Source organism: Musa acuminata, unplaced genomic scaffold (assembly GCF_036884655.1).
Source record: "Musa acuminata AAA Group cultivar baxijiao unplaced genomic scaffold, Cavendish_Baxijiao_AAA HiC_scaffold_349, whole genome shotgun sequence".
NCBI classification, from domain to species: Eukaryota; Viridiplantae; Streptophyta; class Magnoliopsida; order Zingiberales; family Musaceae; genus Musa; species Musa acuminata.
The window spans coordinates 292-28112 of NW_027020604.1; the positions used below are offsets into that span (position 1 = coordinate 292).

At 37.6% G+C, this 27821-nt stretch overlaps 2 protein-coding genes across 6 annotated transcripts; one reads left to right on the forward strand and one right to left on the reverse strand.

Annotated features, from left to right (window-relative positions):
• Positions 1 to 694: 694 nt before the first annotated feature.
• Positions 695 to 4258, forward strand: LOC135658113 (probable E3 ubiquitin-protein ligase XBOS32; the record flags this gene model as incomplete). The annotated part of the gene is made up of 5 exons (XM_065176077.1): positions 695 to 760; positions 841 to 887; positions 1703 to 1843; positions 1926 to 2017; positions 3511 to 4258. Coding segments are annotated over 5 exons (834 nt in total), but the record flags the coding sequence as incomplete, so codon positions are not given.
• Positions 4259 to 14254: 9996 nt separating this feature from the next.
• LOC135658112 (LRR receptor-like serine/threonine-protein kinase FEI 1) lies at positions 14255 to 27570 on the reverse strand. Of its 5 annotated transcripts, none has more exons than XM_065176075.1 (15): positions 27431 to 27570; positions 25380 to 25540; positions 25167 to 25302; positions 24328 to 24399; positions 24168 to 24239; positions 22458 to 22529; positions 21856 to 21927; positions 21701 to 21772; positions 21135 to 21232; positions 19473 to 19637; positions 19036 to 19368; positions 17901 to 18146; positions 16944 to 17077; positions 16067 to 16149; positions 14673 to 15910 (listed from the first exon to the last, which is right to left on the reverse strand). In XM_065176075.1, exons 2-15 carry the CDS (start codon positions 25468 to 25470, stop codon positions 15754 to 15756), a joined length of 1803 nt encoding a protein of 600 aa, XP_065032147.1. In that variant the 5' UTR covers positions 25471 to 25540; positions 27431 to 27570; the 3' UTR covers positions 14673 to 15753. The 5 variants fall into 5 exon arrangements, with proteins under 5 accessions (XP_065032148.1, XP_065032147.1, XP_065032146.1 ...); XM_065176074.1 differs by having other exon boundaries at positions 27087 to 27561; XM_065176073.1 differs by having other exon boundaries at positions 26968 to 27561.
• Between the last annotated feature and the right edge of the window lie 251 nt (positions 27571 to 27821).

A 27821-nucleotide genomic window follows, 5' to 3' on the forward strand; every position in this document is an offset into this window, starting at 1 on the left:
AGTCATAATTACTTGATCATGGAGGAACTACATGTTGATGCTTGTAGATGAGACTGAGCATTACCCATAATGCAGTGCTAGTACTGTGGGAAACTAATTCCAGAATCTGCACCAGCCAAAAGATGTCTTTGTGATTGTTGCACTTCCAGCACATAATTTGGAGGAGAGATTTGATGGAGGTTCATTTTTTAATTGTGCTAAGATGGGACATACTATTAGCATGTCTTAAAAGGAAGACAATACTGGTTTTTGTATAAGGTTTTGGAGATGTGTAGGAACTAGTTGCAAATGATGTGGAAAAGAAATGTTACACTTAGCTGATGGATTGATGGGTAAACTCATTTATACGGAGTGCTCCCTGTTGCTTTCAGTCTTTCCTTCTTTGCTTCCATTCGGTTCTCAAATTCCAGTCATCACTTTTGAATACCATGAGAAAGAAGTAGTTCTGAATTTTCTTGCTTTGCAATAAAAGGTTTCTGTACACTGTATTGTACTTCAGCGTATTAGAGTGATAATTCTCACTACCGATTTCAATTACCATATCTTTTAACCTGATCTAGCAATCAAAGATATCGATAATTTAGAACAATGCAAGTTTATTCCATATTGCAAATTATAGAGCTAATGCGTGATGTATGATCAAATTGTGACCATATTGATGTCACGTTTAGCTTAACGAGTATAATAAACTCATTTTGCAGGTGCTGGAAGCTCGCCCCTCCACTATGCTGCTTGTGGTGGAAGTGCAGTTTGCTGTGAAGTAAGTTGGTTTCATGTCTATTTGGTTTTGTCTGTTGGTATGCTAATTACTGTGGTTACTTATTAGATGTGGGCATTCAGGTTCTTATTGCCAGAGGAGCTAGTTTGGATGCTGAAAACTCGAATGGGTATGTATCTGATATGCTAAAAGCTTTCTAGGTTGATATGGAACTTAAACTTTAGATAGAGCTAGAATCTGCAGGACTAATTAGATGCTTTATCAACTGCAATTTCTGTTCTTAATTAATCTAAGTAACAAGTTTGGCAAAATTCATTTCAGGATTGATACCTTGTCTGACTCTCTGGACTTTAATCAAATCCTGATGAAAGTGCAAATAGATGATACATTTCCATGTAATTAAAAGGGGGATTGAATCAGTTGATTTTCTGTTGCACCCTATCCAATGAAGTGCCAAACTTGACTATACATTGGAGAATTTTGTTGTGTTGACACCTTTTTTGACCATATGGACTTCAATTATCCTCTTTTATGGCTCAAGCCGATTGTTAATTCTTCAAAGATAGTAAGGGGAAGTACATAGCACATAGTTAACAATAACAAAATATATACTGATCCATTGCATTTGTTAAGTAGCCTACCTAATGTAATAAATAAGCTTGAGCTCTTAGTTGTTTCTGAAAATTTAGCTTGTTTAATCCCAGCTCCTTTTTTAGTCATCAAACAACCATATTCAATATTCTTTTCTTCTCTTAATCACTCTGAAGAATTGTCCATGTATTTCCTTGGGGATCCTTTAGTGTCAACCATATCATTGCCGATTGATGGCATAAGCTGATGCTGGCTCTCTAGATATACTGCAACTTGATGCCTTCTCTTACCCATTTTTACTGTTTTACTTCTATTTTATGTTCAACTTATTTCCATCTCTCTGTCAAATTGGAATGCATGGATAATCTTATATAGTGCTGCTTTGCTCAACAGCTGGACTCCTTTGATGGTAGCCCGTTCATGGCATAGAAATTGGCTTGAGGGCATCTTAAGTAATCAACCAGATCATCGCGTAAAGATCCTTCCTTCCCCGTATATATCTCTTCCCCTTATGAGCATCATGAGGATTGCTAGGTAAGTGTTCTGTACTTTTTTTTTTGTTTTGGTTGTTTGCTAAATTTCATGTATTTTATTTTAATTATCTAATCTCCTGCAGAGAATTTGGTTGGAGAAGCACAATCCAGTCGCCTGCATGCATTGATCCATGTGTTGTTTGCTTGGAAAGAAGATGCACAGTTGCTGCTGAAGGTACACATCTCTGAAACTTTCAGATTCCATGTACTAATAATGCTTTCAGTCATGACCTACCTGATCACTCAGATATGAAGATTTCAATAGATTGAAGTGTATCATGTAGTTTCAGATTTTTGGAGTTAATTAGTCAATTTTCACATTGGGTCAGATGTCAGATGATGACAATTAATGGATCAAGAGAGGATTAAGTTGATATATAGGACAGGATGTGTACTATTATCTTTAGGTTAAGCATTTTGGAGTCTGATTAAGTTGATCTATTAACTGAACATAAGGGTTTATTGTTTCTAAGTTAATGAATCAGTTATCACATTAGGTTGATCATGACACTTTACTCGAACTAATTCTTTTGTGCTGAATGATTTGTTTATGAATGCACCTGTAAATTGCAACTGTTTGTTAATGATACTCCTAAAGCCGCAAACTGTTGTCGACAAACATGTTAGTCATAAATCACAACTATTTATTAATGATACTTTGTTAATGATACTCCTAAAGCCGCAAACTGTTGTCGACAAACATGTTAGTCATAAATCACAACTATTTATTAATGATACTCTGAGCGGCAACTGTTGTGTCAATAAACAAACATGTTAGTCGTAAGTCACAACTATTTATTAATGATACTCTGAGCGACAACTATTGTCGATAAACAAACATGTTAGTCATAAGTGTCACAATTATTTGTTAATAATACTCCTAAAGCCGTAAACTATTGTCGATAAACAAACATGATAGTCGTAAATCATAACTATTTGTTAATAATACTCCTAAAACCGTAAACTGTTGTCGATAAACATATTAGTCGTAAGTCGTAACTATTTGTTAGTAATACTCCTAAAGTCGCAAACTGTTGTTGTATGTAAGTCGTAAGAGAAGCCGCAAACTATTGTCGATAAACATATTAGTCGAACTCTTTGTAAATGATACTCCTAAAGCCACAAACTGTTGTCGATAAACATATTAGTCATAAGTCGCAACTATTTATTAATGATACTATGAGTGGCAACTGTTGTCTATAAACATGTCGTAAGTCACAACTATTTGCTCCTAAAGCCATAAACTGTTAATAATATTCCTAAAGCTGGCAACTGTTGTCGATAAATATGTTAGTCGTAAGTTTAATGATACTATAAGCGACAACCGTTGTCGATAAACATGTTAGTCACAAACTGTTGTCGATAGACATATTACTTGTAAGTCACAATTATTTGTTAATGATACTATGTGCGACAAACTGTTGTCGATAAATATGTTAGTGGTAAGTATTTGTTAACAAACTGTCGTCGATTAACATATTAGTCGTATTCGCTGACTACGAACAAGATTACATTAGCTGACGTTACAAGTCAATATCTCTCCACCTGTAGTCCAATTCGTGGATAGAAATGGTGCTAAGACTTGGCTAACGCATCTGTTAGGCACAAAGAAGCTTTGGCTTAGAGAAACTGTAGCATACTGATAGCAGAATTATTCTCACATCGCAGGTTGCAATCATGAGTTCTGCACCAGATGTGCTCTCTACCTGTGTTCCACCAACAGCACATCCACCATCCTATCTTCTCCGCCGGGATCAATACCCTGCCCCCTCTGCCGGCACGCTATCGTATCGTTTGCCAAGATCCCAGGGATGAGCCCAACGAGGGAGCTGCCAAGAACGAGCCTCTCCTTGTCTCTCTGCGCCACATGCCCAGCCGCGGACGTATCGGATTCTACTACTCCCATGGCCACTCAGCTCTGCAAGCCAGACTTCCACTGCACACGGATCCCTCCTCTGGGTTCCTCCTCGTTCTGGTCATTGAGCTGCCAAAGGTTGCCCCCCACCAAGCTATACTCCTCGCTCTGCATGGGAGTTCCTGAGACGAGCTCGTGCCTGATGAGATGCTCGAGGTCTTTGAGGCGATCGGCCTCTCAAGGGGAGAGCAGTGGAAGATCGTGTCTTTTTGCCTTCAGCCATATTGCCGACAGCAGTTGACTTGGTGCATGGCCGCGTCACGTCTTCCTCTTCCGCTGCTGCATTGCGTGAATGGTTTGATGAAGTGCCAAAGGACTCGGAGCTTTCTCTATATACATAGATATATTCTTATTATCTGTGAATAGATTGTCTTGTGCTTTTGGTGTGCTGTGTATGTACGGCATTTTGCTAGTTGCTTCGTTCACAGTTCTTATTGTGCTGCGTCATTGAGCTCAACTTTGCTGCATCCATCAAAATGCAATTCTTGCCGCTGTGAATCAGCAATGTTTGGCGTCAAAGTTTTGGGATGCCATACATGCATCAATCTTTATACCGTGATGATGTATGGAGTGAGGCCGAACACAATTATATGAACATTTGCTACTTTGGAAGTGAGTGAACGATCACAACATTGTATCTGTGGCATCCAAACCTTGGAATTCATTGCAAGCAACTTGAAATAGTGCTTCGAGTGAGTGTAGTCATAGAAGCTCAACAAGCAAGATAATGGCTGGTTATAGCTAAAACCCACCTAAGATTACAAGTACAGCAATTGCATCTCTCAGCTAACTCACCACTTCCACATTCTACTGCTGGTAAATCTTGTCACTGCAGATTCAACTACTGATCTAACATGCTTCAGTTGGAGAGAAATCCAGAAAAAAGAAAACCATCCAAAAGTGGACAAAAAATTATAATCAAGTAGACATCAAAAAGAACAAAAATATCACGACATAAAAAAGAGAAAAAGACTGAAGCATCTCACAAATAGTTGAATGCAAAGTTCGCATATCATGAAACTAAAGCTCAGAAGGGATAGAAAGAAAGGCGAAAGAAGAAGGGATTCACAAGAATAGAAAAATTCGAAGTAAATTAAAACGGAGTAGAGAGCGGCCAGAAATATTATCTCATGTTCAGAAAGTCTTGCAAGGTCAAGAAAATGACATGCAATCCTTTCAATATTGAATAAAAATAAAATCATATATATAGAGGATGAATGAAAAAAAATAAATTAAAATAAAAAAGAGAGAGAAAAGCTCGGTAAGGATAGCACCCATTAGAAGTGGCACAGCTGACATTTAAACCCTTCGATCTCCTCCTTTGATACCATTCAAAGCCAGAAGGCCAAAACGAAGCAGCTCTCCATCTCCAGCAACACATCATAGCAGGCGAAGAAGAAGAAGAGAGGCTGCAGCCGGAGGCAAACTGCATGTTGGCTCTTCCCAACCGTAGGCACTCGAAAACGGCAAAAGCTGTAGTGTATGGTTGAGGGATGGAGTCGTCTTATATAGGAAAACAACACCGTGAGGATTGATGTGATGCGATAGAAGAGTTATCCTAACATTCCCATATCTGTGTTCCTTTACCTGCCGCAGAGAAAATGAGTCAGCCTTTCCCACCCTCCACTCCACAGACAATGAAGTCAAACATGACACAACCAGCAACCAATGCTTACAGTAGCTCACAGTGGGGGAAAGTACCGATGAGAGGTGCAGTCTCGTGCAGCAGCTGTGGTTAGTGTTACTTCCACATCACAAAATACCACATCTCTTAGCTGCTAACTCACGCAACTTGAGATGGAGATGTGTCATATGCGAATTATAGGAGGAAAGAAAGCCAATAACTGTTGACTTTGCACGCAATCGGAAACTGCGGCAGTACCATTGTGCTGTTCTTTTCATGAGATGAAGACTCTTTTGACTTCGATGTGTGGGTTAATATTTGATACGTACGTAAGACTCTCGGCCACCTTGCATGTGCATGCATGCATCCCTTCACAGACACTGTGGTGTGGCGGAGGTTTACTTGCGTCTCCCTCCCTTCGTCAGATCCAATCGGCTCGCTCGCGACCAAATCTTTTGCTCAGTTGAGGCGAAACAATCAGCAGATCTTCCCAAAAGCCTGCACGCTGTGGTGTAGCTTTCTAGGTTTTCCTTTCCGTTCTTGCTTTCTTTAAGATTTCTGTGCCCTAGCGAGCTCGGCCTACGCTAGGCGTAATTATTCGAGGGCACAGAGAATCCCTGCGAGACTTGACGACCACCCACCGCTTCATGATCACTATGCCCATCCACGGCAGAAGTGACAACACAGGCGGAGACGAAGCTAGGCTTGCAAACAAAGTCCTCTCGGATTCGGTCGAGAGAGAGAGAGAGAGAGAGAGGGGCAGTGTTTGCTTTCAATTCTAGAGTTAGTGTTCTTGTGATCTCATCACTGCTCCAACCACCATATCAGCCGAAGCTGCTTTCGTTTCTGCAAGAAATGGATGGGGAGGGATCAGATCCGTGTGAGTTGGGGTCTGCCACTCGGCAGGGCGCTGTTTCCTTTCATCGATTCTTGATAGGTGATGCTAGTTAGTGTTGTTGACCTACGAGGACGAAGAAGCCCTGCGTCATTGACTTTGCTGAGTCCGAGTGATAGAATGCTGTGACATCAGAGAAGTTGTCCTAACTACGTGTGTTATTTTGACGTGCATGGAATCCTTGAATCATTTGAATTGCTACATGTAAGATGACAACATTGAATTGCAAAAGATGGTAGCTTGAGAGTTCAGAAACAATTTGGATTCAAGAAACAATCATGAAACAAGAATAATAACTCTATTTCATTTTCATGTAAACAAACCTGTTTTATCAGAAAAATGTAAGTGATACTCACATGTATGAAGAAAATTTTGGATACATTATTGATTATTGCTATCATTGTTATGAACATGAAAATTTCAGCTTGTCTGCTGTAGTCATTCATTTTTGTGTCTTAAACTTCCCTTTGCTCAATGCAATAGGATCCACCTGCAACCTGGAGAGGCTCATAGACAGTATCTGCATTATGTAGAACCAGATGGATTTATGTGGCACAGTGAGGCAGGAAATATTCAACTTGCATTCTTCTTGATTTTATATTGGCATCCTTGTTTAAGAGAGCTGTTGCTGATCTAAATCTGCATTTACCTGCTTTGAAACATGTAGAGGAAACAATATGGAATATGAGCAACATCATAAAAGAAAACTGACTGATGATGAATTGTTTGACTGACCATAAAACCCATCTCTGCTATTTCTAGTTGGATTTTGGGCATTTGACATCATTAGTCACTAATTCATCTATCAGAAATTGAGAAAATGCTGTAAATAAAAAATATAAGAGTTATCAAGGAGAACATTCTAGTAAGTTACTTTGTGTAGCTCAACAGTGAATAAAGTGAGGCAAACTATTTGAGATGTTTGACTGTTGATAGTGGAGGCTAGAGATTGATGAAGGGCTATATCTGAGGCCCCATTTTTCCAGGTCAGCTGGTTTGACATGTTAATATCAATCTCAAAAGAAGCTAATAAATTTAGGATGTAGAAGCTTTTTTTGGTGGCAGTAAATGTCAAGTATGATTCCTGGGGTCATCACCAAATTAGTTATAGATATGATTGAGCTTCAGCTGGATTTCATAGAAGAACAGAAAATGAAATCAGAACTGTATAATGTTATTTACCATCTGGTGATGCAGCAAGGATATCATCATCATCACCAAATTAGTTATAGATATGATTGAGCTTCAGCTGGATTTCATAGAAGAACAGAAAATGAAATCAGAACTGTATAATGTTATTTACCATCTGGTAATGCCCTGCACCTCCCAAAGTCAAGTTGAACTCATCAGAAGGAAGTGTAGGTGAACTCCCCTTTGTTTTCTGGTGATCTTGTCTTCCTCTTGCGTGTGACCACACCTTCCATTGCTGACACAAAAAAGAAGCGTTACTTTTTGCAAGCTGGGATGGCATCAGCTTATTGTTTACCTACAAAATTTGCTAGCAGAGAAAAATATTTACGTTCATATCAGAGTACTTTTTTATGAGTCTATGTACGCTTCAAATAGAATAGGTAAGGCTATTGAGATTACTTGTTGCTGCGGTGGTAGCTAATTGATGATGTTACTTGCATCTGTGGCAAGCTTCTTAAATAGCTGAAGACATGCTGACACTTTGCACCCCACAGCTTCTGCAAATTGGGCTCATTAAGCTGCGACTAAAGCAGCTGCAGAGGCAACTGCGCACTCTTTCAGTGACTTCTTCTTGCTGGCTTCTGTGTCATCTGGTGCAATAGCTTCATGTGCTGCTGCAAGCACTTCTGCTCTCTGCAAGCGTTTTGCTCCCTGCTGCTGCTGCTGCTGCATTTACTTCAACCATTTATTGATGAAGACCCCATTGCAGGTTGCAATTTTCCTGCAAAGACCATCGTGTCTTCACGATCATGTAGGTGATTACAGATATATCCTTGCATGTGAAGAACTCTGCATTCAGCTTTAGTTGGTGTCTATATGTTAAAAACAGGAGAATTAGTAGCCTCCAAAGAGTGTCCAGAAGAACTTGTGAAGCAATTCATGAATATAACCTAAGATTTGTTTGGTAAATCTACTGTGATCTTCTGAATCAGACCCCAGCCAAGCAGGAAAGATTAAAGCAGGCTTTGAGTTGCTAGATCAACACGAAGGTGCTGAAATGAATCTGATGGGGACACTGTTCTTGAACTGTCCAAAAGCCTAGAGTTGAAAACACCTCAAACTGATCAGTGTACTTACAACTCCTGCAGCTAAAATCAAGGGTGGTCACATGTGATGTAGGAGAACACACACCATGTGTTGGGATGGCCCTACTAGTTGATTTATCTTCCTTGGATGTACATCTAGGACTTGGACTTTTTCTCTCAGGACATGCCATGGCTGCTGGCTGAAACAGCCTAGTATTGCACCCACATGGAACAGTAAACATGCAGTACACCAACAGCCAAACAGGTGGGGGATGATTAGTGCTTAGTACCACCATACATATTACGGGAAGAAGAAGTTCAAATAGGAGATGTTTGATGGATTGTCCATGTCTCCTAGCACTCTCTCAGTTTCTCTTGAAAGGAGATGGCAGGCATAATGCTGTTGGAATGGTCTGTCTGCAACTGCTAAGCTAAGAAATCAAAGTCTTTTGGCTCTTCCACCGACATACACAGAGCTCAATCTTATGAGCTCAAATCCAAACATCCTATCACCGATTTGTGAAGCCCCACATGCACAGGGGAGTTTTCTTCCCTTGCATGGGTGACACTGAGCATGGAACTTGGTGCAACCCATGAGGGGCTGGGGACTTTCACATGCCTCTTGTCTCGGCATTGCCTATCCTCACCAAACGCCTACATGTCCTTCTCTCTCTCTCTCTCTCTCTCTCAAAAGCTACGCTAGAAGAAAGTTTCTTCATATTCCTCATGCTAGTGAATCAGGTTAACACAGAATGGTCAACTTCTACTTGATTTCATTTGTTTCAGCAGCATCAGACACAAACAAAGCTCGGAATGTTGCAGAAGAGATTATCTGACACAACTCAACTTATAGCTTCCTAGCATATTCAACGTATACCAACATTATCTTGACTACATTTCTGGAAGCAATGATATCATATAAGCAATTTAAGTGCATTAAATGATCAGCTGAATAGCCCATACTGAACGTACAAGGATTATATATTCCAATTGTTATGAAGGAATAGCCATTATTAAAAGAAGATATCCTGGATCTATGTATATATTTGTTTGTGATGGATATTTATTTCATACTGTAGGATTAGATTCTTTATGATTCCAGCAATATAAGCACAGGGATACCGTGACTGACTAAATAGATTTGTCAGCAGGTCTAAAAGCAATCTTCCATGTCTCAAGGGGTGCCCATGATCATGCCCACTAACCTTGAATAGGCTCCATCAATGCTTGAAAGGGAAGCTGGATTTGCCTCCCATCTGTGACTAGTGAATTCAGCAAATGTTGCAGATGAACTTTGCTTGTGCCCTCTCCTTGACTGATGAGGATAAAGATGACCACTGTCCCTTTTTGGACCTGAAAGGTTCAACCAGATCCAAATGTTATGCACCTGAAGTATTACTCACCCAATACATCACAAGATATGATCATGACAAGCTAGAACATGGCCAAAAGCAGACAGGAACCAATTAATGCAGTTCAACAAAACACAGGTTATATTTAGATATATAACCCAAAGCCAACCTAGAAAATTTTGATCTTATATCCAGTTTGATTATTTTTTCCACTATTCTGAAGGTGGATTCCATCAACTTTCGTTTATAGACAACATACCAAGTAGTATTCCCAAATGGCTTCAATTCACCTTTCTATCACGGTACTCATTTGCTATCAATCATTAAGTTCTGAGAGACTTTCCATGCACATGAAAACCTTAAACTTGTTAGAAAAGGAGTTGCGTCTGTCTGCTGCAGAAAATCTTCAAACAGCATGAATCCAAGTTTGAGCAAGAGAACCATTCTTATAGAATAGACATAGATGGGCACATGAACAGGAAGGCTATGCAGACAATGCTTCACATGAGGTTTAGTATCATGCCTATCCACAAATCTATTTTGCTGTCTTGTAACCCGGAGAAGGCTACCACCTCATTCCCAGTGGCATACATCGCCAGCTGTATCAATAACATAGATAATGTCTTTTGCAACATTTGATACTTACAGAGCCAAGATTCAGAATTATTGTAAACCATCCGAGAGACACATTGTAACTCAGTATGTTGTCAAACAAGAATGAGGTACTATTATTGGTTGTCATATAAGCTTTTAGCTCAGATCTGACACTGTTAATTGCTACTTCAAAACTAAAAGATCTCTACAAATATTATACTCTGATAAAAAGGTCAAGATGGTGCTAAAACTCAGGGCATCATTGTATCATATCAAAGTCAGTACTTTTTTCATCCCCACTTGGCCACTAAGTTTACCTGGGTGGTCCATAAATTAGGCAAACTTGCCATTTAAAAGTAAGAAGGCATGGCCCGCATGCTCTTGATTGCTGCTACATGTCATCTTGTCAGCTGGTGATCTAGGTGAGCTCCAAATACTGCTATGACTTGACTTGATAAGCTTTGCATGGGGTAGGAGGCTAATAATTGTTCCCAAATGCCAAGTAAAATCACCTTATTTCATATCTATTTATACTCCATCCTACTTCCCTATGGCTCACCAACTTTCTCTTGCATGGATAGGTCATCAACAATGGGAGTTCCCTCAACTTCCCTGAGAAGGAGAATAAGAGGGACAGTTCCAGTGAGGGGGAAGAGCCATGTTCAAGCTATGGTGACAAGGAAACTAAAGAAGCTCAAGAAGATCATCCCAGGGTGCCAAGAAGTTGAATTAGAAGAACTGCTTCAGAGAACAGCCGAGTATATTGCCTTCCTGGAGCTGCAAGTAATTATTCTGAGGAGAATATCAAACCTTCAGGGTGATTCAGGCTATAGTTTCTCTAAAGGCTAATCCAGGCTATATGGTTAAGAAATAGAAAGTAAGTTTTATTTTCTGTTGTAATTCCTACTAGCAACTCTACTAAGATATTTGGCAAGATTATCTCATAATATATCCATTTCCTCTGTCATCATAGTTTCTTGATGGGATCACCTACAATGATTAAACTCATCATTCACCTAAGCAGAAACACAACTTTCAACAAAAAAAAAAACCTAGTGTAACACTTGATCAGCCAGAAACTCATCATGATCTATTAGCACTATAAATCGAGAAGAAACTAGTGTTACTCTTCCAGATCTCCAAATTGCTTTTTTCAGCTGTCTAAGCCTTAAAGTTAGAAAGGTGATGCAAGGAATTCATGGACTACTATTTTAAAGTGATTATTCACAATCAACTACAAAGATAGTCTGATTGAAAAAGAATGTCTAAGAGAAGCAACATAATGTAACACTTGATATTTCTCATGCCGTCTTCATGTGAGGCAGTCAGCCAAATCTTAATCCATAAAGAGAAAATCTAAGAATCAGCCATTTTGAACTGGAAATGCATGTTTGAACTCCTATTGAGCTGACTCTTTTTTGACCTGATGTGACTGAAAAGAAGATGTTTGCAAGAAACAAGAAACAATGCCAGTTATGGTAAACAAAACACATGACAAAATGTTTTCTCTTCACACAAGAAAAGAAAAAAAATATCATGATGGAGTGAACTGAGTTCATGTGATTTCAGTTCCCTGAAAAAGAGGTGAAGTGGCAGAACCTGAAGATTTTTGTTTCTCATCTAGTTATGACAAAATTAGTAAGTTTGGTTTTGCATCAGAGACTATCCTCAACAGCTGCTAAGATACCATCGCCAAAAAATGATACAGCAATCATACATGTTCAGCACTAATAGGTTTTGGTTCATGATTAGTATGAACAAAGATGTCCACAAATAACTCAAGGTGGTTCATTATAAACATTGGACAAAGCTAATTGAACCATAAGAGTAAATGATTTGAGAATAAAATTGAAATTTAGGGAAAAAAATATAAAGCCACCAAAATTTCATGGTTGGATCAGTTGCTAAAGAAGCAAAATCATTGAGGGCAGTAGTAAGAGTATATATTCTGGCTTTGAGTATTTGAGTTTCATGGCCAAAATTAAATGATGTGGTAAACGGACAACATATGCACAAATCATAAGAAGATCTGTAAGAGAAACAACTACTTGTTAATAAAAAAAGTTAAAAAACAAACTAAGAATCATTGCAGGACAAAGTGGAGCTCTTTTTGTCTTGGTCAAGATTCAGATGATAGCTATCAGGTATCTTTTTGAAGTTCATACTCCTATTCAATGCGCCAAAAACAGCTTACTCTGTGACTGACCTGATCATAGTCTCATCCATAACACCTGGAATATTAGTTAGAATCTGTGCATCATACATACTATATATTATCATTAAATTATACATTCTCTAGCATCTCTTGTAACTTGAGCAAATCAAACAGCTTACACTACAACCAAACCACATGCAGCAACTGAGGAAATATCTAAAGCAACACATCTAATTGTTGCTAGGCTGTAAAGAAGAAATCTACCTACTCCTGTCCTTGTTTCAAGAGTGGAATTATATCCAAAAGGTACCTCCATCTCTTGAGGTGCCTAGTGGCTAGTGCAAGCAAAATAACATCAGTTGGTGCTTAAGATCTATAACATGTAGGGTTTAAAATTAATGGCCTTTCTGTGCTTAGTCGCAGAAGTTTAACTCAAGTCCCACCAGTTCAGGCACAGTAAAAAGGCTGCAGAACGCTGCATGCCTCTCCGCAATCAAAGGGGGAACTCAGTCAAACTATTAGAAAAAGGCATGTCCATAGCCGAACAAGGCAGACGACCAATGTCCCTCAACCATGATCTCAGCCAGCTCTTGGATTGCCACATATAAGAAGAGAAGCAACCTAGTGCAATCCCATCCACCCCCAAGCAGCATATGCGCAAGCATGTGGTGTGCCTTTTAACACAAAGGCACTGGTTTCCTGTTGCATCCTTTCCTATGAGTTAGTTCATCCCTTCCCTGAGGTCCTCCAAATCTCTTTCTCCCTCTAATGCTACCATAGACCCCATGGTTTGCAGGCTCCTCCTACAAGCTAGGCCTGGACTCGCTGGTGAATAGGTTGTACCAAGAAATCTGCGCAAAGAAAGAAAGTAGAATGCCCAAATATATTATATCAGCTTAACAAAAAAGTAGGGTTTCTTACCGTCACACACACTGAATCCAAATTGTTTGTGTCGATTCGTCTTCGTTCTCATAGAAATGGACCGAGAGATCGATCGAAGCCTGCCGGACGGTAAGGTCGCTAAGACTTTTTTCGCTCGCTCATCCAAACCGTAAAGTGAAGAGCGGTTGCAACGCGACAGGTACACTTAAAGGTCCGAATCCTTCTCCGGCTACACCTAATAATAGAATGAAACTCCAAATTGCCGACTGACTCGATCATCAAAGGGAATTATGTCGGATTCACTGTTTGCCAATAGGAAATTAGCACTTATAATCCATCGAAAGCTACAACTCGAGATCGCAGAACAGTCCTTTTTGCAAGCATCCCGTGATAGAAGCCAATGAACAGATCTGCAATTTCATCTCTCAAATATTATGTATATAATCCTAGTTAGTCAACAGTGATCTTTCATCATTCTATTCTGTACTTACAGATGAAGCTTTCGATACCAACAAAAATCACGACATAGTCCCTGGAAAACATATAAACTAAAATAAATACAGAACAAGGCTTTCAATAAATGCAAAAGGTAAAGAAACCAGTGAGAGAAGTTTATGATACAACACACTTTCCACTGCTTGTTCATAAGATGACCCGACAAAAACCTCATGAAGAACAATCTCCCTTGTCCACATTCAATGATATGAGGAGAAAACAAAATCACTCGAACGATAAAAGCATGATAATGAATCCAGTTTTGCAGAAAAATTCATGCGGTCTGGTGTTTCGAACTAGTCATTTCCTATTACTGAATTATTAAAGATAGCACCATCTGAAGATAAATTCTCTTCTGACAAAAACAGGACTCTCGCTAATTTGCAGAAGGGACAGACAATCATTTACATGAACTGCAGTGGAAAGAATGAATGAATTGTGAAAATGTGTTAACGACGCGGCTGTATCAACTTCATTTTCACAAGAAACAGGAGTTAACAGACAGCAAGCGTAATGCAGCTCAATCCGAGTTCGAGTCGTAGAAATCGCTAGGGCATGGTGTCATCACCTCAGATTCCAGCATTTGCACCACTCTGTGCATTGTCGGCCTGTCCTCCGGAGAAGATGACACACATTGAATGGCAACTGAAAGCAAAGCATCTAGGCTTTCCCTCTGCACTCCCTCGCACAAAGGGTCTATAATTTCTCTTTGGCGATTCTCCACAATCAAAAAATTCAGCTGAAACAGAAAATGAGAATGATGTATAAGTCATTTCTTACCAAATATAGGTTCGTTCACTTATAAAATCAGTTTGATATGTAATTTCCCCAGTGCATATTTTCCAAATGTAAAGCTTGCGCATGAGAAGTTAGAAAGACCCATTCCTACCTGGAATTTGTGATTGTGGTTATACAAAAAAAGGTCAATGAGAAAGCCTCCACAATTGGCATGCTCTTAAATAATGTTTACAGGCTTAAAATTGGCTACAAAAGATCGTGTAGGAAATCATCATGCCATTACTTGATCCAGGAATAAGCAAGAACAAACCCCTAGAGTATACCTGAATAGGTTACTGCATATATTACAACTAGCCCTCAGCAAGAGATGTGATTAGGACTTGTTGCTCATGAACAACTTAAGCTCAGCCCCCAGGCTCGAGCAGCTCGAGCATAGCTCGTCTTCAAAGCAAATAAAACACATACCAACAGTTCAGCGCTCCTGAGCAGCTTAACGAGCCAAAAGCCCAAACAAAACCCAATTAGCTCAGGCTCAGCTCATTAAGACTGAGTTATTCGATCAACTTATGTATCAGCTAATCTCAGCTGTGTAATTTCATAGAATGTTGGAGATCCAACCCTCAGATCCAATAGATATAAACACTAGTGTTTTTTACCCCAAATAGATGAAAGAGTATGGTTTGTTTCTGCAGTAGGATCCCTCTCTTCATTCAGATTCCAGCATCATCACCATTTCCCCGTGAACTCAACAACCCTGACCATATGCCAGGATGGACAAAAAAGGAAATAAAAATGGAGTACTTGCAATATGCCCCCATTACATCTCTCACTAACAAAGTAGCATTGTAGCACCATGATCTGGGAAATTGCATTTGGAGAAGAATAATGGGCGACTATGAATCCATTAAATATAACTTAACTACCCGATCCCACTAGGCTGCGACTCTAGATCTCTCCTCAATCTGCACATCCCCGACTCCCCCTTCTCTGAAACCAAAGCAGACTGATCTCAGAGCCCAAGTCTGAACATGGGTGTTTGATCCTCCTAAAGCTGAGCACAAAAAAAATCACCCTGTTCACTTGAACTCAGACAACTGATAGAGCAAAGAGAAAAACTCCAATCTAAAGATAACTTCCAGCTCAGGAAAGCCCCAGCAAAAAGAGAACGAGCTCCATGCAAAACCCAGCATAGACATGCTAATCTGACAAACCAAGAATCATCAAAGAATTTTATTTTCAGACTCCATATGTCATTATATAACCAACACCAAGTAGTTGGTATAAAGGCTCGGTTATTCCATATCCAAAGAAATTTAATAATCTTCCATCAACAGCATAGTAATTAGAAGATTAAGTACCCGGAATCAAGTCTTGTTATAAGCAAGTGATGCAAAAATTGACAAGGTGCCATAGTGGATCCACAACAGGTCCAATGAAATATCTGCCCGAATAAGGTTAAGCAAAGGTTAATATGAACAGTCTGATAATGGATGCATACAGTAACCCAGTCAAAATAAGACATAGAGGATTCTGACAAACTGCATTGTGCAAGATCCTTAAGCCTGATTTGATCCATTTAGACTCCTCTTGATCTTCTACATGTAGTAAATTTTAGATCCTCCATTAAGACCATGCCTATATCTTGATGGTTCTTAAGAGAAATTTTAATGCAAATATAAAGTCAGAAGAAATTAGTAGATACCAGACTTTGATAGATCAAATGCACCAGTCAGCAACACAATAACTAGAGTTAGTCATAGAAGTGGACTTTCCCTTATCTCATTTTCAACCATAAGTACAGGCCTTTTTCTTAAGAAAAACAGAAACTGAAATAGATGGTCTCCCATCCCCATAATATCTCCATTTTAAAAGACTAACTCTCAGTATACAACTCTAACTAGGAAAATAACCACCCTAATCTATACTACAACCATATTAGATTTGAGTTCCACTGCACCATGGATGTAAGATAGCTTTAGCAACATACTTCATGGATGTAAGATAGCAATAACCTTTAATTATGAAGCCCATTTGAATTTCATTAATATTTAATTGAAGCTTAATACAAATGGCATATGATAGTAGATAACTATATATCTAATTTAAAATCAAAGACGATAAACAATTAAGAAAAAACAAATTTCTTCAAAGCAAACCAAACAATAATTTCACAGATCAGTACATATGGATCATGTCAGAGAAAGAAAATAATTAAGGCAGATGATAAAAACTTACCCATCCAACTATATTCAAACCTTTCTCAATGAATGATGAATCAGTTGGCCGTTTTCCACTCAATACTTCAAGCACCAAGACACCAAAACTGTACACATCAGTTTTTTCTGTAGCCCTACCACTCTGCATGTACTCTACAAACAGAACAGTAATAGTTCAATTCTTAGAAGAAGTAAAAAAAGTTGCACTGTTCAGATGGTCAAATTGTTTGAGAAAATAGAAGAGCAGCAAGCAATGCTTCGATGCCAATACACAACCAGAAAATTGGTGAAACTAACTTAAGCTATGACAAAGACATGCCAGGTATAAATTGCAATTAAAGTCAGACGAATATGATTCTGAGTTGTGGTGTTTTATTAAAAAAACTAAATAACAACTGCAGTTATTAGCCAAGTATGATGAAAATACTTATGGAAAGAGAAGCAGAATGCTGGATAGCATGAAGAAATAACTGTGGTATTAGCTATTAAGTTTCCCCATAATCACATTCGTAAATACTCAGTTAGGTAAAGATGACTGGCTTGTTGCAAGAAACAAACACCAACTGTTCAATTACTGGTGCTTGCCACCTAAGCAATTAGTCGTTGGAATAAGCCACCTATTGGAGTAGAAAAAGAATTAAATCCCCAAGAATAGTTTAACAACTTTTTAAATAACAAAAAAATGTATAGTTCCATCTTGAAATATATTGCCACCAGAGTAATGTATCCATATCTAAAAGAAAATGAAGAAATATTGATGCATCATTAAGTCACAGATGAAGAAATATATAGACGCATCATTAAGTCGTAGATAACCATGACCAACGTCCAGTATGGTTTACAGTTACACTACCAAGTAAAGATCTGTGCTTGTTCAAGCAAATTGAAATCCTAGAAGCTTTATAGAATTTGATACGAGAGCATAAAATTCATCAACAAGAAAACAGATTTATCTAATGTGTATTGTGTGATGTACCTGGAGCAAGATAACCAAAGGTTCCAGCAACTATTGTGGTTATATGTGACTCTTCATCCTCCAACAATTTTGCAAGTCCAAAATCAGATACACGAGCTTCAAGATTCCCATCAAGTAATATGTTGCTGGACTTGATGTCACGATGTATTATTCGAGGTGAACAATCATGATGCAAGTATGCAAGTCCTTTTGCAGCGCCCAGGATGATATTAAGGCGTGCATCCCAGTCCAATTGTTCTGCTCTTTCTGTTCAATTACAATTATAAATATCAAATTGTTATGTCAATATGACTTGTATAAATGACCAGGACCACCTCATCACATAGATAGGACGCCTAATAATATGAACCTGCAAGTAATACTGAATTCATTGAAAAGATAGGGGCATACTATTAACGTGAGTCTAACTCAAAAGAATGTACTAAGCCGATAAAAAGGGATGAAACTGAGTGTTTAACTACAGACTTGCAGAAGCAAATAAAATCCACAGATGTTCTTACCAAGGTGCAAACCAGGTTTAACTGGTAGATGAAAATGATGAAATTGAGTGTATAAACTACATACTGACAGAAACAAATAAAATCCACAAAAAAATTGATCAAGGATTTTAATCTTGGTCACACACACTAGTTTCAGCAAGTGATCAAACTGGTAGTCCAAGAATATATGGGTATACTGACTTATGCCACCTGGTATCGCTTAAAAAATTTTTAATTGTATTCCGTTGTGCCTTTAAATGATTCACATGGTATTGGTGTACTGGTGTGCCTATCATATGAATGATGCCCATATATTGAACATTTAGTTTCCTTTCTTTTATAGTGAGGCATACTGCACCGGTGAAGAACTATACATACTACTCTGATAAGATTTCAGTATGAGTAATATGACTAGTATTTAAAAGTTTGAATTCACAAACCATTTCAAGCTGTAAACAAAGACAATAGTTAAAAAATGAAAATAAAAACTAAGTGCTCAATACAAGAAGCAAAGGAGTGGCCTGCTCAATGAAATTCTACTAAGTTTTCAATGCCAAATTATACTAGAAAAAGGAATTAATAATCATAACAAACATGTGGAGCAGAATAACACTAAAAGAAACCAAGTTCAAATTGACAGCGAGTGCAGAACTAACCATGTAATACTTCATCCAAGCTTCCACCAGGTAAGAAATCATAGATTAACAACTTAGAGGAAGGTGAATTGCAATATCCTCGAAGATTAACCAAATACCGATGTTTAATGCTCCCCAAAATTTCAAGTTCTCTGTCAAAGAACCGATCCAGGACTTCATTTGTCTTCATTATTCTTTTCAATGCGAAAACATTTCCATCATCCATGGCAAGCTTGTATACAGTTCCAAAGCCCCCAGAACCGATGATGTTTTCCTCATTTAAGGTCTCTAGTTTCCTAAGAATATCTTTTGATGAGTAGGGCAAGTCCCCGTGAAAAATTACTATGGATGCACCTGAAATAGGATACTGTGTCAGAAAACTCTCCAATACTTATCTCCAGAATAACAAAATGAATATGTCAATATGCTTGTAACAACAACTCAACAAGTATTGGTACCTCCACTAACATCCATCGCAGGACCACTGATGTCACCTTTACCAAACTTCTTATAAAGGAAGCAACCCCAGAAACACATTAGTGCCACCAACAACAAAGCTCCTACTGTTGCTACAGCACTTGTAACAAGCTTAGCAGAATTCTTTGACGGGTGCTTTAGGTTATCTGTGCAGGTACATTACAATCTCATAAATGAACAGTGAGAATAATGTTAAAGGAAACAAAGGATGTTAATCGTAATTACTTAGTTTTTAGACTTCCAACATTCTCTAAAGTCAAATATAAGTCATCCTGGAAGTGCTTGCATAAGCCAACATTGTGAAGCCCCGAAGAGTAATATTATTTTACAACAACATGCCATGGTCAGAAATTTTATAATAGTCAAAATATGTCAATAAGGTCCTCATTTAGATGTATATTCCCCAAGTTAATAAAAATTCAGAAAAGTAAATACAAGTTCTAAATCTATTTAAAGATGCACATTTTATTGCAGAAACCTAAAGTGAATGTTGTTCGGATCCAGATCATATTAGAAATTGTAGATGAGCTTAAATTGGATATGCTCATAGTACTCAGATCCTTTTAAATTCCTAGAAAATGTAATATATCTGGAGGTTTCAAAAAAGTGTAAGCATATGCAACTTAAATGGTAGATGAATGGCAAGTTATACTAAAACAAATATGATGCTGTCTCATAATTATTATTTGTATAGAGGACTCCATAAAATAATAGTTTTATAAAAAGTTACAAACACATTCTCAAGTGGTCGATCCACACAAATATTACCTTTGTATGCATTTCAAATTCTAAATCTCCTTTTCTTAAAAGCAAGTATTGTTTCACAGACATGGACACAATCATTGGTAATACATTATACATGCATAACTATGGTAATTAAAATGTAAAGAAATCATAAATGTCTTGTATGAATCTGCTTATTCAGGACTCCACTACATATTTCAATCGTCCAACAGTCACTGGCATGCCAACAGTGAAGACAGAGTTGATATACATATTAGCAACAACATTTCACTTTCCCTGATGACGAATTAAAGAAACATAAAAACTCATTTGGTTGTTAACCACTTCTAAATAACAATTTCAAGCTGCATATTTTCAACTAAATCCAAAAGCAACAAGAAGCCAAGGCCCCAGCTATGAGGCTGATTATATGATTTTTTTTCCTGACACAGAGCTCTATTGATGGCAATATCATTTGTCAAACTAAGAGCCAACAATCTCTATCTACTGTTTCAGATAATTTTTTCATAGAATCATTTCCTCAAATAGAAAGGTTTTCTGAGATCTTCCCTTACCAATCCCATGCCACTAATCCAAATTGACTCATCTCATTTAGGTAGAATACCTATCTGTTTTTATAACATGAAAGTTTAGGCCTATGCGTTGTGATTCTACCTGATTCAGACCCAAGGATGATATGGAGATCATATGATCCCAGGAACATAATTCTCTAAACAAACACATATGGACAAATACAAACTTAAAAAAGCTAATTGCCTTTCTTTCAAAATATCAAGAAAATAAAAGCTTAAGATAGTTTTGCTTGCATAGTTATGAAGACAACAGAAATTGACTTCTCTTAATGAAAATGGTGACAGATACTGTGAGACAATGTGTATCTGAAGGAGAGTGCATACTACCTGGATAGAATAGTTGAGAACCTCCTGAGGGTGATGGAATCTCATCCTTGCAGACAACACCAATTTGCTTTCCACACAATCCACGGTTTCCAATAAAGCTGAATGTCATTCATACGAGACTGATTAAGTACAATTTGCATGAGTAACCAGCATTTTTTTAATTATTTTATTCATGATCAGCCTAGCCCTTGCTAATTTATAAATGAGTACAAGAAATAAAATCTAAAGCACCAAACCTGCAGTTGGTTCTCTCAGATTCGTGTGGTATGCAAATATGTTGAAGTATTTTGTAGTAAAATAATAAAAGAAAGTAATATATTGGTATTTGCATGTAAGCAGCTCGAATGGCTTGGTACTGTTGGTTAATTGGCACATCACAACATTTAAATCCATGAATGCAAAGTATGTTAATAAACATAACCTTTAGATTCACCTTTCGTGTTAAAATGAATCAGTATAAACAACAAAATAATTAGATGGAGAAGCTTCAGTAGAGTGGAAAAGGAATTTTTTAAAGGTTCATACTCCTGACTAGCTATCATCAAAAGTGAGCATGTACTACTTACGAAGCCTCATTAAATTTGAAGAGTGCACCTTCAGATGATATTCTTCCAGTCAAAAAGTTCATTGATACATTGCTTCAAAAAGATATCAGAAATCAGTTTTGATGACTAATAAATTCATTCTAAACATTTGCATATGAACATAGAAAATCACTTACAATAATGTTAATTTTGTGAGGTTACCAAGAGATTGAGGAATGGTTCCGCTCAGAGTGTTGCTAGAGATATCCCTAACAGAGTAAGCAGAAATAAATGTAAAGTACAACAAAGAAATACTGAATTTCTTGACATCCAAGAAGATGACAGAAAAGTATTTCATAGCCAACTTGCTGTTAGAATTAGAAGAATCACCTAGTCATGATACTCCGCGTTCAAAGAAAATCATATACATTAGAAATGTATAGAAATTTCAAGACATAACAAAAATAGCCAAAACATATTACATCAACAAGAGAAACATAAATCAGCTTAAGGTCATAACAGAGTATGTTCCCAACATAAATGTTGGCACATAACATCAGTAATCGACTGGCACCTGCATTGGTGTGGTACAGCACCATGATATTTAACCATGCCAGTAATACTGCTCCCAAAACACAATAACCTATCTTACCTTCTATAAACATGGATGGCGCATAAACCAGAAGAAATAGCTTGAGGTTTGTTAATCATAGTCAAATAAGATATTTAGCTATCAGACAGTTAAAAAGTTGTAGATAACCGTTAAAATACAAGTGGAACAACAAGAATACAGACTTACAAAATCTGCAACTCCAAAAGATTACCAAGCTCTGGTGGAATAGTTCCACTCAAATAATTTCCCTGCAAAGATCTGCAAAGAGTTGATACTATGAGGTTCCCAAGTTGTGATATATTTTTACCATAAGATAAATGAGTACAACTGTAGGAAAAACTAAAACATAAAATAGTTCATGAATCTGATCAAAGGGCTGGTAGGTCAACCCAATCCTACAACTGGAAAGGTCATAAACTCTGTTAAACACATTGGTTGCTACATCAGAAAGAGTCTATGTAGAATCTTTAAAAGGTAGATAATAGAGCTTAACTTCAGGAGATGATTTAATTTATTTAAGCACTTTTTGGCTTGAACCTTGGCTATTCTCTGTCGTGAGATGGTGACATGAATGGCAAAGATCCACATTTTAAGCAGGTCTAAAGCTATGATTAGAAATTTAGAATTGAATAACAATTTCATATATGAAATTGAATAACAATTTCAGTAATCAAAATCTCAATCTATTTATCAATCATCTCAATGTCTCTGCACCCCAGCAGGGAACATTTCTAGAGGCACTCCCAGTTTCCTCTCTGTTAGAAGGGGAGTTCTAACTCTTGAAAAATTGTGCACTTCCTCTTTCCATTAATTAGTGACCAGGACATGGACTTCAGCATCTTGATCTCATGTGATTGTTTCTTTAGAAAAATCATGAGTTTTTGGATGGGTGCTGTCAGTTTGACAGCCCATCATATGATTCTTGCAAATCTTTCATGAAGCCAACTCAACTTGGAGGCAAATTCTATAGTAAATTTCATAAACATGGGAAATGCCTGCTGATGACAATATTAAGAAGACCATTCAAAAGATCCCTTTTGAGAGGAAAGTTTTGAGTGTTAAAAAGTGAAATCAAACAGATGAAATTTAACCTTAAGTAATGATGAACTTTCCAAAAGTAAATTTGATATGAAAAGGAATGGCAGTACATTTGCCACAAAACTCAAGAAACAAAGTGCATTTCTCTGAACCAGGACAATTGGGTCAATGACAAATTGACAGATGAAGTGACGAGCATCATCAAATTGCAGTTTGACTTAGGCTGATGGTCTAAGGGATGACAAGCGAGAAAAATGGCACATATCAAAACCAATAAACTGAAGAAATGGCATGGATGGCAATGATATACAGATTCCTTGCAAAATGAATCCTCATATGTGTGTTCTATCCTAGTAGAAAGAATTCATGTAGCAACTTCAAGAGAAAGCACTACAAGCCAGAATAACTCGACCAACTCTCAAAGTTGCTCATGAAAAATCTTAACTTTCTGTTCTCTTTAACACTCTAGCTAAGTGCTTCAAGTTGAATGTAGAGTAGTAATCACAACAACACGGTCTACCCGATATAGATTATGCATGAATGAAACCCTGGACAAAATTCTAAAATGACAATTGCATAACAGACTATTCACCTAGAAATCCATATGTTTGAACTCCTTTTTGGTCCATCAAATGACATTACTAATAGTTTTGGACAATTGCTGGATCATACAGGATTGCTAGTGCAATAATACCAATCTCAACACATCTTAACATTGAAAACAACAGTTGGCTTTTTTCTCAAAGGAAAAAAAGTATGCATTAATAATATGATAATTACAATAATTGATAGTAACAAGTTAGTAGCAGTTTATGCATATAAGTTAATAGTACATCCAGTAAGCAAATAAGAACTTACAAATATTGTAGCTCTGTGCAATTTCCTAGTTCTGGAGGGATGACACCGTATAAGCTGTTGCCATGCAGAGCTCTACAAGAGAAGGGTTAAGGTAGCAGTAAATAATGACTATTTAACAGAAACTGAGGAAACTAATAGACTCTCTTTGGATGATACTGACAGCAGCTTTAAGTAATTTAGCTTTCCTATTTCTGGTGATATGGAACCAATCAACTTGTGGTAGGCAAGCCTCCTGAAACAAATAACACATTAAACTAGTTATGCATAACAACAATCCCAAGACCATTAAACTAAAAAGAAAAGATTTAATGACCAAAAATTATCCAATTGATGAATTTTGTGAACTCCATATACAACATACTGGACACCAAATACAAGAAGCAGCAAGATGATGGCTTACCATCATGACTCTCACATGCTATAAATGAGATCCAAATATGGCAAGACAAATACTACCCCGTTTGAGGTGAAAAAAAATATAGAAATATCTGATGTCTAATCATGATTACTTGAGCATGTGAAGTTTACATATTTTAAGAGCATAGTGACAATCTTGACCCACATACACTACAACAAAGAGTTCAAGCTCCCCTTTGAAGTAAGGTACCAGTTGCTGGTTGATAAGAAGTATCTATTGAGCAATACTGGTTTTAGATGCAGAGTAACAGGCACAAAATACAACTGCTAAGGTTCACAGGATAAGGTTGGGTTCAGGGTCACTTGTAGGATTTTGGAACAGGATAAATTTGTACCCATCAAAACCATTTATGGAATAAACTTTTTGTTTTTTTTAAATGACTGGAAATCAACTGAAATCATCAGGATTGACCAGAATCCATTAAGTTGGCAGAAATTAACTTGAGCAACAAAAAAAAAAACCTAGCTAGGACACAGGGATTTGCCAAAAGTCTGCCAAAACCAAAAGGAAAATGGTTGGTATTCACAGGATCAGATTGGAAGCCATTGGGAGATCGGCTGAGCCCACCAACATATACTTACAGATGAATAATTCTCTTAGTACTACTGTCACATGTTACACCTCTCCAACCACAAGGATCAGGATCTTCTTGTCTCCAATTGAGGAAAACACCATCTGAACCAACAATTGCTGTCTTAATGCTAAGCAACACCTCACCTGTAAAATAATTCAGCTTAAAAGTTATACATAAAATAATAGAGCAAAACTTAGTAGTCTAAAGAATCATCTCATACCATCTGGACTTATTGCGTTGGTTAAACTCATTAAAAGTGGCACTATCACAACAAAGAGTAGCCTCTGACATTTCATGAAAAATTGTCTCATTGAAGTGCTCGTCAAGCATAATGGGACTATGTTAAACAATTATATGGTCCACATCTGCTCCATCAAGAACCTAATTTTCATTGAAAGTTCAAATTTCCATCAATAAGATGAAAGAATAAAAGAAATCTAAACAGGTAAGAGAAAAACATATGTTTTGCATAAATAGCATTGTCAGCAAATGACTAATGGGCAAGCAAACAAACACTATAATATCTTTTGGTTATTGAATGGACAAACAGAAACAAATCAAATTCCTCAGACACCTTCTTTGAGAATGATGAAAATATTATTCCCCACAAATAGAATTACGTGGATCAAAAATACTTGGACACAGTTTCAACATATATTTGAACCAAGAACCTTTTGGATGAAGGGAGTAAGCAACCACTAGGGCAACGCATGGTTTGTGAATTTCTCACTTATGATGATGCCTTTGCGGATCTCTAATAAGCTAATTTGTTCAAAAATTTCTTTTATTGAAGGGTGACATCAAGTGCAATGATTGGTTACCAACGGGTAACCCAAGCAGCAAAACAGCATCTACCTCCTCTAAGAACATTGTCAGGATCATGACTCTACCCAAATTAAGGATCAATATGAGGTCCTTAGCATTAAAATCACAGAATCAGATCAAGGATAATAAGATTTTACAGACCATTTAACAACACTTGGGTCCATGATCCAATAAACATCATAATCCATAAAGCATAGTTAGCCTTGCAACTTTCTTACAAAATTTTACTTTTTAACGAAGAAGCATATTATAATCACACAAAACACCTGATATCTTTGATTTTTACCACCCACTTTTACTCTGTGAATAATGTTTTCACCAGACTCTCCTTCCTATTTATTAATATATACAAGATACCTAAAACTTTCATTTGCAGGAATGTTTTGTCCACCCATCATTACAAAACCCTCAAATTTTCTAGTGGCATTACTGAAATTGGGTTTCATATAGGTCTTAGTTATACTTAGTTTAAAAATATCATTTTTTTTATCTTTGTTAATCATGTTCAAAGCTAATTCCAATTAGACTCATCGGGTACAATAATATCATCGGCAAACAACAAATGCCATGGAGGTTTATCCTACATATGCTAGTAATATGTCCATTACCAATAATAAAAGGATACATACATAAAATTGAATCTTTGTGTAAACCAACAGTTGAAAAATAAAGACTCACTGAACATACTACCTATTATCCTAACAGTGTGACTAATATACCATATATATTTTATTACATCAACAATAACTAATTTACATACTCACTATTTCGTTTTAACTTTTCATCAACTCTATTGTAGGACTAATTTACATATCCACAATCCAGTACAACCCTTTAAGTTTGCCACCAATGATAATGCTTCATAAAAAATATTGGTTCTGATCATTTCAAAAACGGCTCATATCTTGGAGAACAATATGAGAAACAAATGAAATGCATGAATGAAATTTACAAATATGGCATACAAAAGTCATGAAACTTACATGCACAACTTGCATAACGTAATCATCATAATAGATAACAACCCCCCTCCATTAGCATTCAAACTTGGTGAATCAAACCTAAGGGTTTAAACTGAAAGACCAGTGATTAATAGACACACCGCCGACACTCCAGTAGTTTGTTGGCATTCAAAGATCTCGACATGCGTGCAGTCGGAATCACTTCTTCAAGGCATGGTGGAGTGTCATAACTGAAAAAATTTTATTAAGTCTTTGCCAACATACTTAATGTCTTCGACCATCAGAGGCATCTTAAATTCGCATATTTCATGAGAAGGATGTTAATATAGTTGGGGGAAAAGTAATTTCTTGTTCCTAACTTTCTCCAAAAGACGAAGCAAGAGAAGATCTCTGCTCAAACGAAATCTTTGCTTCTCATCGCAAACAACGAATACCAAGAACCAAGAGAACCACGAAATCAAGAAATGCTCACTAGTCCGAAGACCTAATTCCACCGGCAGCTGGAAAACCAGAGCTCGGAAGAGCTGGAAAGCGGGATGCGGCTGGCCACGCGGAGATCCGCCGGAAATCTTGACGAACCGGCGGAAAGAAGACAAATCGGTCCCTCCCCGCCGGCGATCGGGGCGGGGAAGAGGTGACGATCGGGCCGGAGCTGCGGGAGGAGATGCTGACGCCGGGAGATCGCCTATGTCGGCTAGGGGAGGGGGCGAGGGAGAGACAGAGGGACTGTGAGAGAGAGAAGGTGTGACTGTGATGGTTTTGTGGTTTTGCCACAACACGAGGTGTGGTGGAATAAAGGAAGCAGACGGCGGATATGTTCCCGTACGTTGATTTCTTTATGCGAGCAGTCCATCCGACCGTTCGTTTAGCTCAAC

Coding starts and splice junctions, on each gene's coding strand:
- LOC135658112 (XM_065176075.1), bottom strand. CDS start 25,470: ATGAGACAATTTTTCATGAAATGTCAGAGGCTACTCTTTGTTGTGATA. Junction 22,530..24,167: donor TGCACAGAGCTACAATATTT/GTAAGTTCTTAT, acceptor AACTCTTTGCAG/ATCTTTGCAGGGAAATTATT. Junction 19,638..21,134: donor TTCTCAACTATTCTATCCAG/GTAGTATGCACT, acceptor GTACCTGCACAG/ATAACCTAAAGCACCCGTCA.